Source organism: Octopus sinensis, linkage group LG21, assembly GCF_006345805.1.
Source record: "Octopus sinensis linkage group LG21, ASM634580v1, whole genome shotgun sequence".
In the NCBI taxonomy this organism is placed as follows: Eukaryota; Metazoa; Mollusca; class Cephalopoda; order Octopoda; family Octopodidae; genus Octopus; species Octopus sinensis.
This window is the reverse complement of record NC_043017.1, coordinates 5279613-5294612: the sequence shown is the minus strand read 5'-3', so window position 1 is coordinate 5294612 and position 15000 is coordinate 5279613. Positions and strand designations below refer to the sequence as shown.

The following is a 15000-nucleotide window of genomic DNA, read 5'->3' as shown; positions in this document are numbered from 1 at the left end:
ATTTTTATCAAAATGTGGTTTTTAAATTTCTTTTATTATGGAAGATTTCGTCATCATGATTCAATCACAAGACAAATGTTTATTCACTGCGAAACACTCATCTTACACTGAGAGGTAGCATTTTTTAACAGACAAACGGATTAAGTTGATTATATCGACTCCAGTGCATAACTGGTACTTATTTAATTGACCCCGAAAGGATGAAAGGCAAAGTCGACCTCGGCGGAATTTGGACTCAGAACATACCGGCAGACGAAATACGGCTACGCATTTTGCTCGGCGTGCTAACGTTTCTGCCAGCTCACCGCCTTTTAACTGGTACTTATCAACCCTGAGAGAATGACAGGTAAAGTCACCCTTGGCGGCATTTGGGCCCCACAATGTGAAGACAGATGAAGTGCCACTAAGCATTTTGCATTTGCATGGCACGATAGCAACTCTGACAGCTCACCGAATAAGCACACACGTGCACACATAAAAGGAGAAAGCAGGTTTACTCACCTATCGACCCAGGATCTTTGTTCTTCTTTGTTCTTACAAGAGTAATACATGTTGCCAGTCTGGGTTGGGATGCTGAAGCATTCATTCTGTCCCAGAAGGCTGTTGTGAACAGGCCTTATGTCCAATCTTCCTGTGTTGTTTAGCTCGATGTTGTGCATGTTCGACTGATTCGTCAGCAGGGACTCATGGGAACGAGACGTCCGTATTCTTGAGCTAATGATTGATCTGAAACAAGCAGAAAACATCAACAGATAACAGGGTTTCAAATCCAGACACAGAAGAATTGTACTTAGAGCAGGAAAAACAAAACAAAAAAAGGTTCAGAGGAGTGGCTGTGTGGTAAGTAGCTTGCTTACCAACCACATAGTTCCAGGTTCAGTCCCACTGCGTGACACCTTGGGCAAGTGTCTTCTACTATAGCCTCGGACCTCCCAAAACCTTGTGAGTGGATTTGGTAGATGGAAACTAAAAGAAGCCCATCGTATATATGTATATATATATGTGTGTGTTTGTGTGTCTGTGTTTGTCCCTCAAACATCGCTTGACAACCGATGCTGGTGTGTTTACGTCCCCGTAACTTAACAGTTTAGCAAAAGAGACCAATAGAAGAAGTACTAGGCTTACAAAGAATAAGTCATGAGGTCGATTTGCTCAACTAAAGGCGGTGCTCCAGCATGGCCGCAGTCAAATGACTGAAACAAGTGAAAGAGTAAGCCCACATTTTATGTTTACAATTTGAAAAAAATTCAGGGGGAAAAAAGGGGGGGGGGGGCAACTCAGTAGTTTGCATGCAACCAATAGAAGGAACCCACATAGAAGTGTTCTGTCTCTAATAAAGCTTTGTTTAGTCTTTTCCTTGTTTCAGTCATTAGACTGTGGCCATGCTGGAGCACTGCCTTGACAAATGTTTAGTCGAATGCATCAACACTAGCATTTGATTTTCTAAACCTGGTACTTATTCTATTAGTCTTGTTTGCCAAACTGCTAAGCACACCAACACCACTTATCAAGTGGTGGTGGGGAACAAACCCAGTCACAAAGACACACACACATCATCATCATCATCGTTCAACATCCGTTTTCCATGCTAGCATGGGTTGGACGGTTCGACTGGGGTCTGGGACGCCTGAAGGCTGCACCAGGTCAGTCAGATCTGGCAGTGTTTCTACAGCTGGATGCCCTTCCTAACGCCAAACACTCCGTGAGTGAAGTGGGTGCTTTTCACGTGCCACCGGCACAAGGGCCAGATGAGGGTGGGAAACGGCCACAATCGGTTGGTGCTTTTATGTGTCAATTGGTTGGTGCTTTTATGTGTCAATTGGTTGGTGCTTTTATGTGTCAACTGGTTGGTGCTTTTACGTGTCACTGACACGGACGCCAGTCAGGCGGCGCTGGCAACTGCCACATTCGGATGGTGCTTTTAACATGTCACCGGCATGGGTATCTTAACTATAATTCCCATTTCATTTTCATTTTGATGTTGGTGTTAATGTACTTGACTCAATAGGTCTCCATAGGCTTCTTTCAGTTTCTGCTTACCAAATCCACTCACAAGGCTTTGGTCGGCCTGAGGCTATATAGTAGAAGACACTTGCTCAAGGTATGAAGGCACTTCTTGCTACACATCCACACTTCTTACCACACAGCCATGCCTGCGAAAAACCTATAACCAAGAACGAAATCATTAGGCTATGGGCTGGTCCCCTTACCTTGCATTCAGCTAGCACATTAGAGTGAATATAAAGAACGCTGGCACCACTTAGAACATTATATCCCTCTGATATACAAACACACACACACACACATATATATACATATATACACATACATATAGTCCAACCCATGCCAGCATGGAAAACAGATGTAAAATGAAGATAATTTTAAATCGTATGTAATTAAATTTTTGGAGTGTGTGCAAGGGTGTGGGTGTGTAGAAGGTGGGGGTGGTTGGCTAGATAATTAACGGCAGTAAGAATTATATGAAGACATTAATACCATATGGCTCTATACCTTTGGATTAAAAGTTCAGGTGTCAAAGCTCAGTTGGATCGTGTCAGGGGAAACATGACTAAAAGACACACAGACACACGCACATGCATACATATTACATATTACGAGAGAAAAAGGACGAGTATTTAGGGTGAAAGAGAGAGAGAGTGTTAAGGGAGAGGTATAGAAAGTGCGTTGGGTTAGGGTGAGGGAGTTACCAAATATCAGAACTTAAGGGATTATATATCACCAGATTTCTACCAAATATGGCCGGGCGCCATACACAACAAGATTTATGGCAGCCTGCAAGATTAGCTTTTAAGGCTGTAAACACTCTTTTAAAATGTAAAAAAAAAAATTTTTTTAAATTAAAAAAAAAGAACCAACAACAAAACATAAATATAATGATGTAGAATGAAATAAGGTATAAGTTCTTACAAATTGGTTATTTTGGCGCCTCAATAATGTCTTTAACTTTGGGGCCAGTTCTAACATTACCGTATTCTGCGTTGATTTAAAGAACACCAGGGCATAAGGAACTTCTGCTAGCAGACTGTGACATTGGTGCAGACTTTTTTTCGGTATCTCATTATGGATATAATTTCAAAAAGCTTAAAGTTATTTTCGTTTCCCTGCCTCATACATATATGTAACCTACACTTAACTGTATGTTCTTTATGCAGAATGCATCCCAGCTAAATTATCCAATATCAATATTTCAAATAATGTTCATACACATTACACAGTCAGTCACTGTATGTATTAAACATATGTAATACAGTTATGTATTAAACTGTAGGTAATAGGCTTAATCTAGTAGTTAGATATTAGTGTGTACCTCGCTGAAGACTTCTAATAAGACTGAAACATGTTCAGAGTTATACCCCTTTCCTATTAAACATATCCTCCTTTATATGTCTTGTTCTCTCTCTCGACCTACTTGCTAAGAATTATAATTACTGCTAATTATTTTTCTTGCCATTTGGCTCTTTACGTTATAGAAGCACAGGTGCAGCTGTGTGATTAAGAAGCTTACTGCCAAACCACATGTTCTTGGGTTCAATTCTACTTCATGGCATCTTGGGCAAGTGTTTTCCACTATAGCCCTGGGCTGACTAAAACCCTTGATAGAATTTGGTAGACGGAAACTGAAAGAAGCACTTTGAAAATATATTTACATGGGTTTATATGTAACCTTGTCTTGACATCATGTGATGGTTGTAAACAAGCATCCCTGTTATACAAGCAGTGTTGTTAATTTTCAGTCTTCCATGGAAAACATGTCTGACCATGGGGAAATAAAACCTTACCAGGAAACAGTTACAGACTTGAGAACAGGGGCTGTGAGCACACTCCCCAAAATCTCTTTGTGGGCATGTGCAAAGAAAATGCTTTGAATAACCTTCTGAGAAACTTCATCGCCAAAGTGAACAAGCGAAGAAATATTTTTGAACTGGTTTGAAACATTACTTTTCCATTATTGGATTTATATGTTTTGACTGATGTACAAATGTAATAACAATAATAATAATAATAATAATAATAATAATAATAATAATAATAATAATAATAATAATTACTCTTTTACTTGTTTCAGTCATTTGACTGTGGCCATGCTGGAGCATCGCCTTTAGTCGAGCAAATCGAGCCCAGACTTATTCTTTGTAAGCCAACTACTTACTCTATCGGTCTCTTTTGTCAAACCGCTAAGTTATGGGGACGTAAACACACCAGCATTGATTGTCAAGCGATGTTGGGAGGACAAATACAGACACACAAACACATATATATACATATATACGACGGACTTCTTTCAGTTTCTGTCTACCAAATCCACTCACAAGGCTTTGGTCGGCCCGAGGCTATAGTAGAAGACACTTGCCCAAGGTGCCATGCAGTGGGACTGAACCCAGAACCATGTGGTTTGTAAGCAAGCTACTTACCACACAGCCACTCCTACGCCTATTAATAATAATAATAATAATAATAATAATATAATAAAGATTGGGAAAAATCAGCCTTGTTTGTAAAAATTTTGGGACCTGGATTTGCACCCTCAATGCAAATTTGATTCCTGTATATATGGAAATTGATGAGGGTTGGCAACAGGAAGAGCATCCAGCTACGACCCATGCAAGCATGGAAAAGCAGAAGTTAAATGATGATGAGGATGATGATGATGATGACAATGATGAAGTTAAACTGTATGGTAGAAATTATTTGTTTTTAAAACAGCAACAAAGAGTATAGAGACAAAGAGTGTGTGTGTGTGTGTGTGTGGTTGGAGCACCATCCTAGAAGCACGAACAATAATTTTAGTATTGTCTATAAAATAGCTGCCAGTACCACTTAGAATATTATATCTTTCTGATATACATCAGAGAACTTATATACATCAGAACTGATATATATCAGAGAACTTTTATTTTATTTTATTTTGTTTTTATTTTATTGTTGAAGAGAAAAATAAAGGAATTAGAAATCAGGCAGAGTTCAACAAATTTAGTCTAAGATAATGTATTCAAGTGGTGCTTACCATTCCACTCCTGAAAATAGCAGTAATTATATGCAGATAAAAAAAAAAATAATAAATAATAAAAATAGTTAATTTAAATAACGGTTTAGAGAAAGATGTGATGATTATCTTTTCCTAGCAGAGATATGAAGAGAAATATTAGACATTGCTCTGAGTGAAGCTGGATTATTTGAAATATCGCTTCTTAATTGTGTTAATAATTAAAAACAGAAAGATGATTGGCCAATCTGATGGATAGGGTTGGGGGGCAGGAAGGAAGTTCTTTCCTTATCTTTTTATCGTTTGAAACTTTCAATCATTGGATGGCAGCCATGCAGGGGCACTGCCTCGAAGGGGTTTAGTGCAACAGATGGAGCCCAGTCTGGCGTTTTTGGGGGTTTTTTGTTTTTTTTTCTATTCAGTCTGTTACTTATTCTATTGGTCTCTTTCGCTGAACTGTTAAGTTATTGGGATGCAAACAAACCAACACCGGTTGTCAAATGGTGGTGGTCGTGGTGGTGAAACAAACACAAAGACACACACATGTACATGTATATATATGTATGTATGCCCTCTTGTCATCCGTTAATTTCATTTGTTTACCTGAATTGATTATTTAAATTGACTATATATACATATACATATATATATATCTTGCATCGCAATCATTGACATTTATGTATTAACTTTGTTGGGTACTTCACTAGCAGTATATTGGATATATGTTATCCCATAGAGGGTTGCATTTACAACCCCTATCTCAATTTGTATATATATATATATATATATAGATGACAAGCTCCCTCCTACACAATTTCTGTCTACCAACATCAATGTGAAACAATAAGTGAGCATCAACATGTTGAACAGATTTTAAAGGGTCACCATGATAGAGAGCTGGATGGCATGAACGAAGATAATTTAGAGCTTATCTTATATGGAAATTACGGAGAGGCGCAGGAGTAGCTGTGTGGTAAGTAGCTTGCTTACCAACCACATGGTTCTGGGTTCAGTCCCACTGCGTAGCACCTTGGGCAAGTGTCTTCTACTATAGCCTCCGGCCGACCAAAGCCTTCAGAGTGGATTTGGTAGACGGAAACTGAAAGAAGCCCGTCGTGTATATGTATATATATATATGTGTGCGTGTGTATATATGTTTGTGTGTTTGTGTTAGTCCCCCACCAACATCGCTTGACAACCGATGCTGGTATGTTTACGTCCCCGTAACTTGGCGGTTTGGTAAAAGAGACCGATTAGGATAAGTACTAGGCTTACAAAGAATAAGTCCTGGGGGTCGATTTGCTCGACTAAAGGCAGTGCTCCAGCATGGCCGCAGTCAAATGACTGAAACAAATTAAAAGAGATAATGACCAGAACCATGAAGATGATTATGGCAATGATGAAGAAGATGATGACGATGATAATGATGAAGATGACGATGACAACAGCGATGATGATGACGATGATGATGACGATGATGATGATGACGATGCATACTAATGCAAATTAACAAAACTTTGTCAGCATCAATATCAGAAATAAAACAAGGCTAGGTACAGTTTCTGTAAAAGACAATACTTTTCACTAAAACTTCTTTATTCCTAGAAAAGAGACCAAGTCTGGGCAGGAAGCATCGAATGGTGTTGCAGGGAATTTTTCAAATGAACACCAAAAGATCAAATACCTTATTAGCATAGTATTTCCATTTAATGACGCTAGACATGAAAAGCTTACCATTCCACTTGAAATGAAGAAGTGAAGCAAAGCCATTAAAATACTCGCTCGTGGCAGCATACCAAAGAAACGGTATGAAAAGGCGCCGCAGTAATGTGACAGAAAAGCAACAAGACAAACAACAAAATGAGTTTGATCTCCAACAAGTTTCCAAACAGAAATAGCTTTTATAAAGTGTGGAACTAGACGTGTAAATGGCGCTAAGTACCGAATAAAGAATCTGATACAGAGGTTAGCGGTGCGTGGCCGGAATTTGGTCGGGAGGAGGAGGAGAAAGGGAGATGAAAACTTCGAGAAGTCAGAATATTATTCAATAAATTATTATTATTATTATTATTATCGTTGTTGTTATTGCTGGTATTTTCTGAGTTCAAATTCTGCCTTGGTCAACGTTGCTTTTTAATCCTTTCGGGGGTGGGGTGGGGGTCAATAAAATTATTACCAGTTCAACACTGGAATGGGGTGGGGGGTGGGGGGCAATGTAATCGACTTATCCCAGACACTAACATACACACACTCACACACATATATACATACACACACATACATATACAGCCATACACACACAGACACACCACATATATATATACATATGTTCATCTTTTCGGAGTGAATAAATTGAGTACCAGTTGAGTACACTGGGGTCAATGTAACTGACTAGTCCCCCTCCCCACAAATTTCAGGCCTTGTGTCTATAGTAGAAAGGAACTGGCAAAATCGTTAGCACGCCAGGTGAAATGCTTAACGGAATTTCATCTGCCACTATGTTCCAAGTTCAAATTCCACCATGGTCAACTTAGCCTTTCATCCTTTCAGGGTCAATAAATTAAGTACCTGAAGAGTACAGGGGTCAGTGTAATTGACTTAACCCCCTCCTCCAAAATTCCAGGCCTTGTGCCTGTAGTAGAAAGGATTGTTACCTTCACCTTAGCGAAGGTAGAGGTATTGTTTGCTGGTTTGTCCCTGGACAAGATATCTCAAGAATCACTGGATGGATTCGGATGAAACTTTCAGAGATGCTTGATCTTGTAACTGGCACAAACTGATTAGATTTTGGGATCGCTCCGGTACCAGACAAGGATTCTGGATTAGTTTTCCTGTGTTTTTTTACTTAATATTTGAGAGCGGTCAGGTTCATTTTTAATATTCTCATTTCTCAGAACAGTCAAGTTTATTTCAGATATTCTCATTTTAAAAATCATCTCCAGCTAACCATTGAGAGGACCATTGGTGTTACCTTGGCGGAAGTTTGCGCCTTCCCAATGCTCTTGTTATTATAATCGCTATGAGTTCGAATCCCACCAAGGCTAATTTTTGCCTTTCATCCTCCTGGGGGTTGATAAAATAAGTACCAGTGAAACACTGGGGTTGACACAATCAACTTATCGCTTCCACAAAATTTCTGGCCTTGATCCTTTTAGTAGAAAGGATTATTATTATTATTATTATTATTATTATTATTATTGAGTGAGAGAGCAGTGCATGCCATCAAAGTGACACTGGGGTAAAATATACGAAGCCCAGTATACCCATCATAACTACCCATCTGATAAGGGTACACTAGGCACATGCATCACAACCATATGTGCGCAACATGGTGATCTCATATCAAGATAAACAGCACATGACCTTGCAGGTGGGGCCCAGTTAGAATTTTCTTCAGGTTGAGTAGCCCATCCCGCTCAAAAGGTCCCTGAATAAGGATTGTTTAAGGATGTTGAACGAAACACCCATGTTTCCAGAGGTGAATTATTCAAACCCCAAAAATCCCTCTATTATTATTATTATTATTATTATTATTATTATTATTATCGTTACATCTTTAATACTCCAGCTTTACTTTGTAAATATGTGAATTCCTTTGTAGTTTTTGTTGTGGTTTTACGATTAGCTTCTGTTTTTTTTTTCATCATTTGTATTTTATTCATTGCTTTCAATAATGAAAGTCTTTTCGTTTGTTCGTTAAGCTTTGTTGCTTCATCTCACTTCCACCCCCCACCCCCCACCACCACCCCTACCACACACACACAATTTTAATAATATTCTATTCTTGATATTTAATAGTTCCCTTGGGTATATTTACATATGTTACGCTTGCTCCGGCGGCTACACAGTTATCATCTCGTATATAAAAAGCTGAGTGTATATATGTGCATGTGTATGTGTCTCTGTTGGGGGTATATAATATATTCATTAAGTTCTCTGTATCAATATTCATATCAGGACCTTTACAACGAAGCTGGCCGCACATTTAATCTTCACATAAAACGTGTATGTATGTGCATGTATATATATACATACATACATATATACATACATACATACATATATACATACATACATATATACATACATACATATATACATACATATATATATATATATATGTATGTATACAGATAGATATATTTATACATATATAGATATATATATACACACACACACAATATATATATATATACACACACACACATACATATATGAATATATATGTCTATACACAGAGTTATATAGACTGGTTCCGACCAGTAGACTGGGGCCACACTGGGGAACTACAATCGTGTGTGTATGTGTATAATTCTGTGTGTGTACCAGTGTATACATGTGTGTGTGTGTGTATACATATATATGTATATATATACATATATATATATATCTATGCATGTCTGACTATGTACAAATATATATATGTGTCCGTGTCTGTGTGCATATAAGGTGCTCCAGCATAGCCACAGTCAAATGACTGAAACAAGTAAAAGAATACACACACACTTGTGTATGTTGTGCTGTGTTGTACTTGTTCCTGACTACCACTTGTCAACCGTCGTTGGTTTGTTTACATCCATTGTACCTAGTGGACCGGCAAAAAGAGACGGCTGGAACAAATAACGAAATCTGGAATATAAGTAAAGGGGTCGACTTGTTCGACTGCAACAAGTAAAAGGGAGACAGCATACACGTGCACATGCATGTGTGCATGCGTGCGTGCGATGTGCATTCATTTCCCATTTACATCTTACTTCATTTGAACTCATCAAGCTGAGACGTATAACGAAACATGGTGACCACAGCGCAGTTGCTGATCTTATCAAATATGAAACATTTCAGCTCAACCCTACCACATGTATTGAGTACTTTCTATTCAACAGTAGATACTTCTGTTTCATAAACATGTCTTAATTATATGTATATTTTCATATAGGTGTGTATGTTTATGTATACATATATATATGTGTGTTCACCTGTGTATTTAGTATATATTTATTTGTTTATTTACTATGTTTTTGAAATATATATATATATATATATATATATATATATATATATATATAATATATATACATGTTTATATATATATATATACATACATGCATATATATATACATGTATATATACATGTATATATATATGTATATATATATATATATACATGTATATAAATAATATATAAATATATGCATATATACATACATATATGTACGTGTTGTGTTTGTGTGTATGTACATATGTATGTCTGCATATGTGTGTGTGTGTGTGTATACATGTGTGTGTGTGTGTGTGTATATGTGTTGTGTATGTATGTCTGAACACACACAATCTGCACGTTTATTCAGCTGAAACTATATGTATGCACAGATATTTTTGTGTTTGCACTTGTGTTCAAACGCATAAGAATGAACCGTAAATAATGGCGCAAGAGACACAGCCAAATAAAAATACAAACTATACTTTATATCAGCTATTGAGTACTTTTTATTTGTCTTCATTGCAAACAACATATGTTTGCTTGTGTTTGTGTATAAATATCTGACCATATATGTGTGTATCTTTGTGTGTGTGTGTGTGTGTAGACACAACAACGGTTCAAAGCAATTCAAATAATTTTTTTATCTTCTATTCTGGTCCATTGAGGAAAACTTGAAAGAGGTGAATATAAAATATGTTCGGGTCAATAAGTCGAAAGAACCCTTTTATATGTACAACAATGCCATGAAAGACAATGTTTAAAAAGAGAGGCAATCGATCAATTGAAAAAATGTAACTGATGTGGTGGTGGTCATCCCGACTCCACCATCTGTCTTTTAATAATTATTATATAGCAGTCTACATTACCAGAACCACCAGTACTGCTGGAAAATATATGTATACATACATGTGTGTGTATGTGTATGTATATATATATATATATATATATATACACTCTCTTTTACTTGTTTCAGTCATTTGACTGTGGCCATGCTGAAGCACCACCTTTAGTCGAGCAAATTGATCCCAGGACTTATTCTTTGTAGGCCTAGTACTTATTCTATCAGTCTCTTTTGCCGAACCGCTAAGTTACGGGGATGTAAACACACCAGCATCAGTTGTCAAGCCATGTTGGGGGGACAAACAGACACACAATCACGCAAACATATACACACACACATACATATATATATATATATATACACATATATACGATGGGATTGTTTCAGTTTCCGCCTACCAAATCCACTCACAAGGCTTTGGTCGGCCAAAGGCTATAATAGAAGACACTTGCCCAAGATGCCATACAGTGGGAATGAATCCAGAATCATGTGGTTGTTAAGCAAGCTACTTACCACACAGCCACCCCTACGCCTATATACATCTAGACATAGAAGTGGCTGTGTGGTAATATATATATATATATATATATGAGAGAGAGAGAGAGGGAGAGAGAGAGAAACAGACAGACAGACAGAGGTACTGGACAGATAGTTAAACCACAGAGTGGTACTGGTTGCTTTTTACACACTTTCACCAATGCTTTTTATGTGGCACCATCACCAGTGTTTTTTATGTGGCATCAGTACCCACACCAATGCTTTTCACATATGAATATACGTGTGTGTCTTTATGCCTCTTTGTCTTGTCATCACATGATATTTGTAAATGAGTGTCCCTGTCATACAAGCAGTGTCGTTTATTTTCTAATATTCTTCAATTTTGTGACATTCATTTCCAATATGGTGGTTATGGAGTAGTAATATTACTTAACTAGGAAACGAATGAAGGTTTGGTGGCAGGAAGAGCATCCAGCCGTGGAAACATCTACCACAATAAAAGACCATTTGATCCATGCAAGCATGGAAAAATTGAACATTAAAATGATGATGATAATGATGATGATGATGAGAACCTAGTGATGTTTGCTGATACATAGTAGTAAAAACAACACTGATGTCTTGTTGCCATGGTGATGGTTGTGACTGTCTAACTGGTTCAAGTATAGACAGATGATGATGATAATCATCATCATCATCATCACCACCACCATCATTATCAGTGTCACTACAAACATCATCATCATCACCACCATCTTTATACTTCATATGAGTAGCCATAAATTAAACAGAATCCTGTTCTTCCAAAACCAATTTTGATTGCTGGTTCTTCCTGGCAGCAAGCAGTTAGTTTAAGTGGTATTTCTGAATAGCTTCGAAGTGGAAGTGTCTGCAGTTGCAATGTGGATTTTGTTTGAAGAACAATTCCAGGCATTTAGTAACAGGAAATGGTAAAAAAATAAATGATTTAACAACAGACTTTGGCAGCTGAAGCAACAAAGCAGAAGCAAGATAGAATTTCTACCTAAAACATATTCACCTAGGTGGAGAGGTGGCTTGGTGACTAAGAAGCTTGCTTTGAAGCTGCATGGCTTCAGGTTCAGTTCCACTGCACAGCACTACTTTGGTCAAGTGTCTTTTACCAACCAATGCCTTGTGAGTGAATTTGGTAGATGGAAACTGCATGGAAGCCTATCGTATATGGAAGTATGCATATGTATATAACTGTGTGTACTTATATATGCATGTGTATATGTATGTATGTATGGATGTGTAGATCACATGATCATGTGACTGACCAGGTTATCAGATGTTATTATACATCGCTGGTCACAATGCGCTTTTTGCATTATTTTAGCTTTCAAACGATGCCTATTTTTTTACTACTAAACACAGAAGGGACAAACAAGGACAGACAAACGGATTAAGTCGATTACATCGCCCCCAGTGCGTAACTGGTACTTAATTTATCGACCCCGAAAGAATGAAAGGCAAAGTCGACCTCGGTGGAATTTGAACTCAGAATGTAGCGGCAGAAGAAATACCACTAAGTATTTCGCCCACGTGCTAACGTTTCTGCCAGCTCGCCGCCTAACGATGCCACCACACTGGTTAGGTGAGCAAGCAGGCCAACCTTTGCCCCCTGATCAAAAGTGGGCTTGGAGCGATGTGAAATGAAGTGTTTTGCTCAAGAACACAATGCGCTGCCCAATCAGAGAATCAAACCCACAATCTAGAGATGATGAGTGCAACAGTCTAACCACCAGAGAGACATATCTTTTGTTTGTGCTGATATCTCAGTTGGTAAGAAGCTGAAATCTTGAGTAGAGCAACTACCAGTCATTATTCTGATTGTAAACAGAGGGGAAACCCCCTGGCAGGAATGATGAGAAAATATACGAAGCCTTTATGACAATAAAAGAGACGGAAAAGCTATAAACAAGGTTTGTCATGAGTCTCTTTCGAAATACATTAAGACTAACAAGAAGAAGGTAATGGCAGAGACAGGCAGAAGGTGGGAGAGAGAGAGAGAGAGGGATCTCAAGGAAAGAGGAAAGAAAAACATTAATGGTTTTGTAAGATTAAGAACGTTATCAGCTATTATTCTGAATGAATCATGGAAGGAAATAGGTTTCCTTCTTCTTCTACGACAACAAGAATTGGAAGAAGAAGAAGAATTGGAGGAGGGGGAAGAGGAGGAAGAAGACGAAGAAGAATTTGAAGAGGAGGTGGAAGAATTGGAGAAGGAGGAAGAAGAATTGGAGGAGGAGGAGGAAGAAAAATTGGAAGAGGAGGAGGAGGAAGAAGAAGAAGAAGAATTGGAGGAGGAGGAGGTTTATTTCAGTTTCCGGCTACCAAATCCACTCACAAGACTTTGGTCAGCCTGAGGCTATAGTAGAAGGCACTTGCCCAAAGGTGCCATGCAGTGGGACTGAACCTGGAACCATGTGGTTGGGAAGCAAGCTTCTTGCCACACAGCCACAACACCTCAAGGATTCTGCCAAATTGGTGCTTTAGTTCTTGGATAGAACAACAATATCTTGTATGAAGCCAAGATGAAAAAAAAAAAAAAACCACCGCCACAACTGTCAATTATTACAACCACTAACAACCACCACCACCACCACCACCACCATATTTATATTGTTGCTGCTGCTGCTACTACTCCTGCTGCTGTTTGGTGGAGCCAAGGAATTTGTTGGAAATCATCGCAATTAACAGAATTTGTATTGTCTAAAAGGGAAAACAGTGAACACAAGTGAAACGGTGCCAAGTCTGCTACAAAACTGGGACCAGTTGCGGGGTGGGGGTAGGGGTGGCAGGGGGGGTAAGGTACCAGTTCAGGGTGGGAGTTGGGATTTACAAGTGTGCTTAACCAAAGCAATAAAACAACCATTACTACTACTACTACTACTACTACCACCACCACCACCACCAATACCATTACTACCACTGCTTGTGTGTCTAAATATAACAAGACATAAATAAACAGCGAATATTAAAAAAAAAAACAATGACATCAAGTTTTTTCCATCAGATGCACCCATACACAAATACATATATATATGTATATATATATATATATATATATATATATATATATATATATATATATATATGTATGTATATATATATATATATATACACACAGACACTATAGGTAGATACAGAAACATGTAGCTGTGTATGTAAACTAGAGAATTCCTGTCTTATCTCTGTTTGAAGAGCAGAATAAACAGTTGAACAAGGAATGGTTCAGCTGGGAAATTTCACCCATCACTTAAAGCTGAACTTAAGCGGAAATACATTGCTTAGGTAACTGAACTGATAAACTATAGATTAAATATATGTTAGCAACCATATTCTCTATGGTTAACTAACTAAACACTGTTTTTACTTAACTAGTACGGTTTACACAGTAGCAAGTGAAGTCACTCTGTACCAAGTTCACCTTTTACGTTCCGGCAAGAAACCATCTTTATGCTTGCTCTGTTTGATAGAAATAGCTGCTAAATCTCAATCGAATCACATGTTATGGTTTTTATAAAAGAAGTCTGCATTAAACTGGAGTTTCTCGTGGGCGGGGCAGGTGTTATTGGGGAAGGGGCCGTGCTGTGAGGATGGGTAAAAATGTCGTCTTTTAGCTTTTGCATGTTTCAGTCGTTGGGTTACAGC

General features: G+C 38.0%; 1 protein-coding gene across 10 annotated transcripts in view; it reads right to left on the bottom strand.

Annotated features, from left to right (window-relative positions):
• Window positions 1-15000, bottom strand: part of LOC115222966 (ras GTPase-activating protein nGAP) — a 479655-nt gene that overhangs the window by 85670 nt on the left and 378985 nt on the right. For all 10 annotated transcript variants that reach the window (XR_005003304.1, XM_029793377.2, XM_029793379.2 and 7 more), the window contains one exon: window positions 502-726. Coding sequence is in view for 9 of the 10 variants with exons in the window: in XM_029793377.2 (XP_029649237.1) it covers window positions 502-726 (225 nt within the window). In the remaining variant the exon portion in view is untranslated. The remainder of the gene's footprint in view (window positions 1-501; window positions 727-15000) is intronic.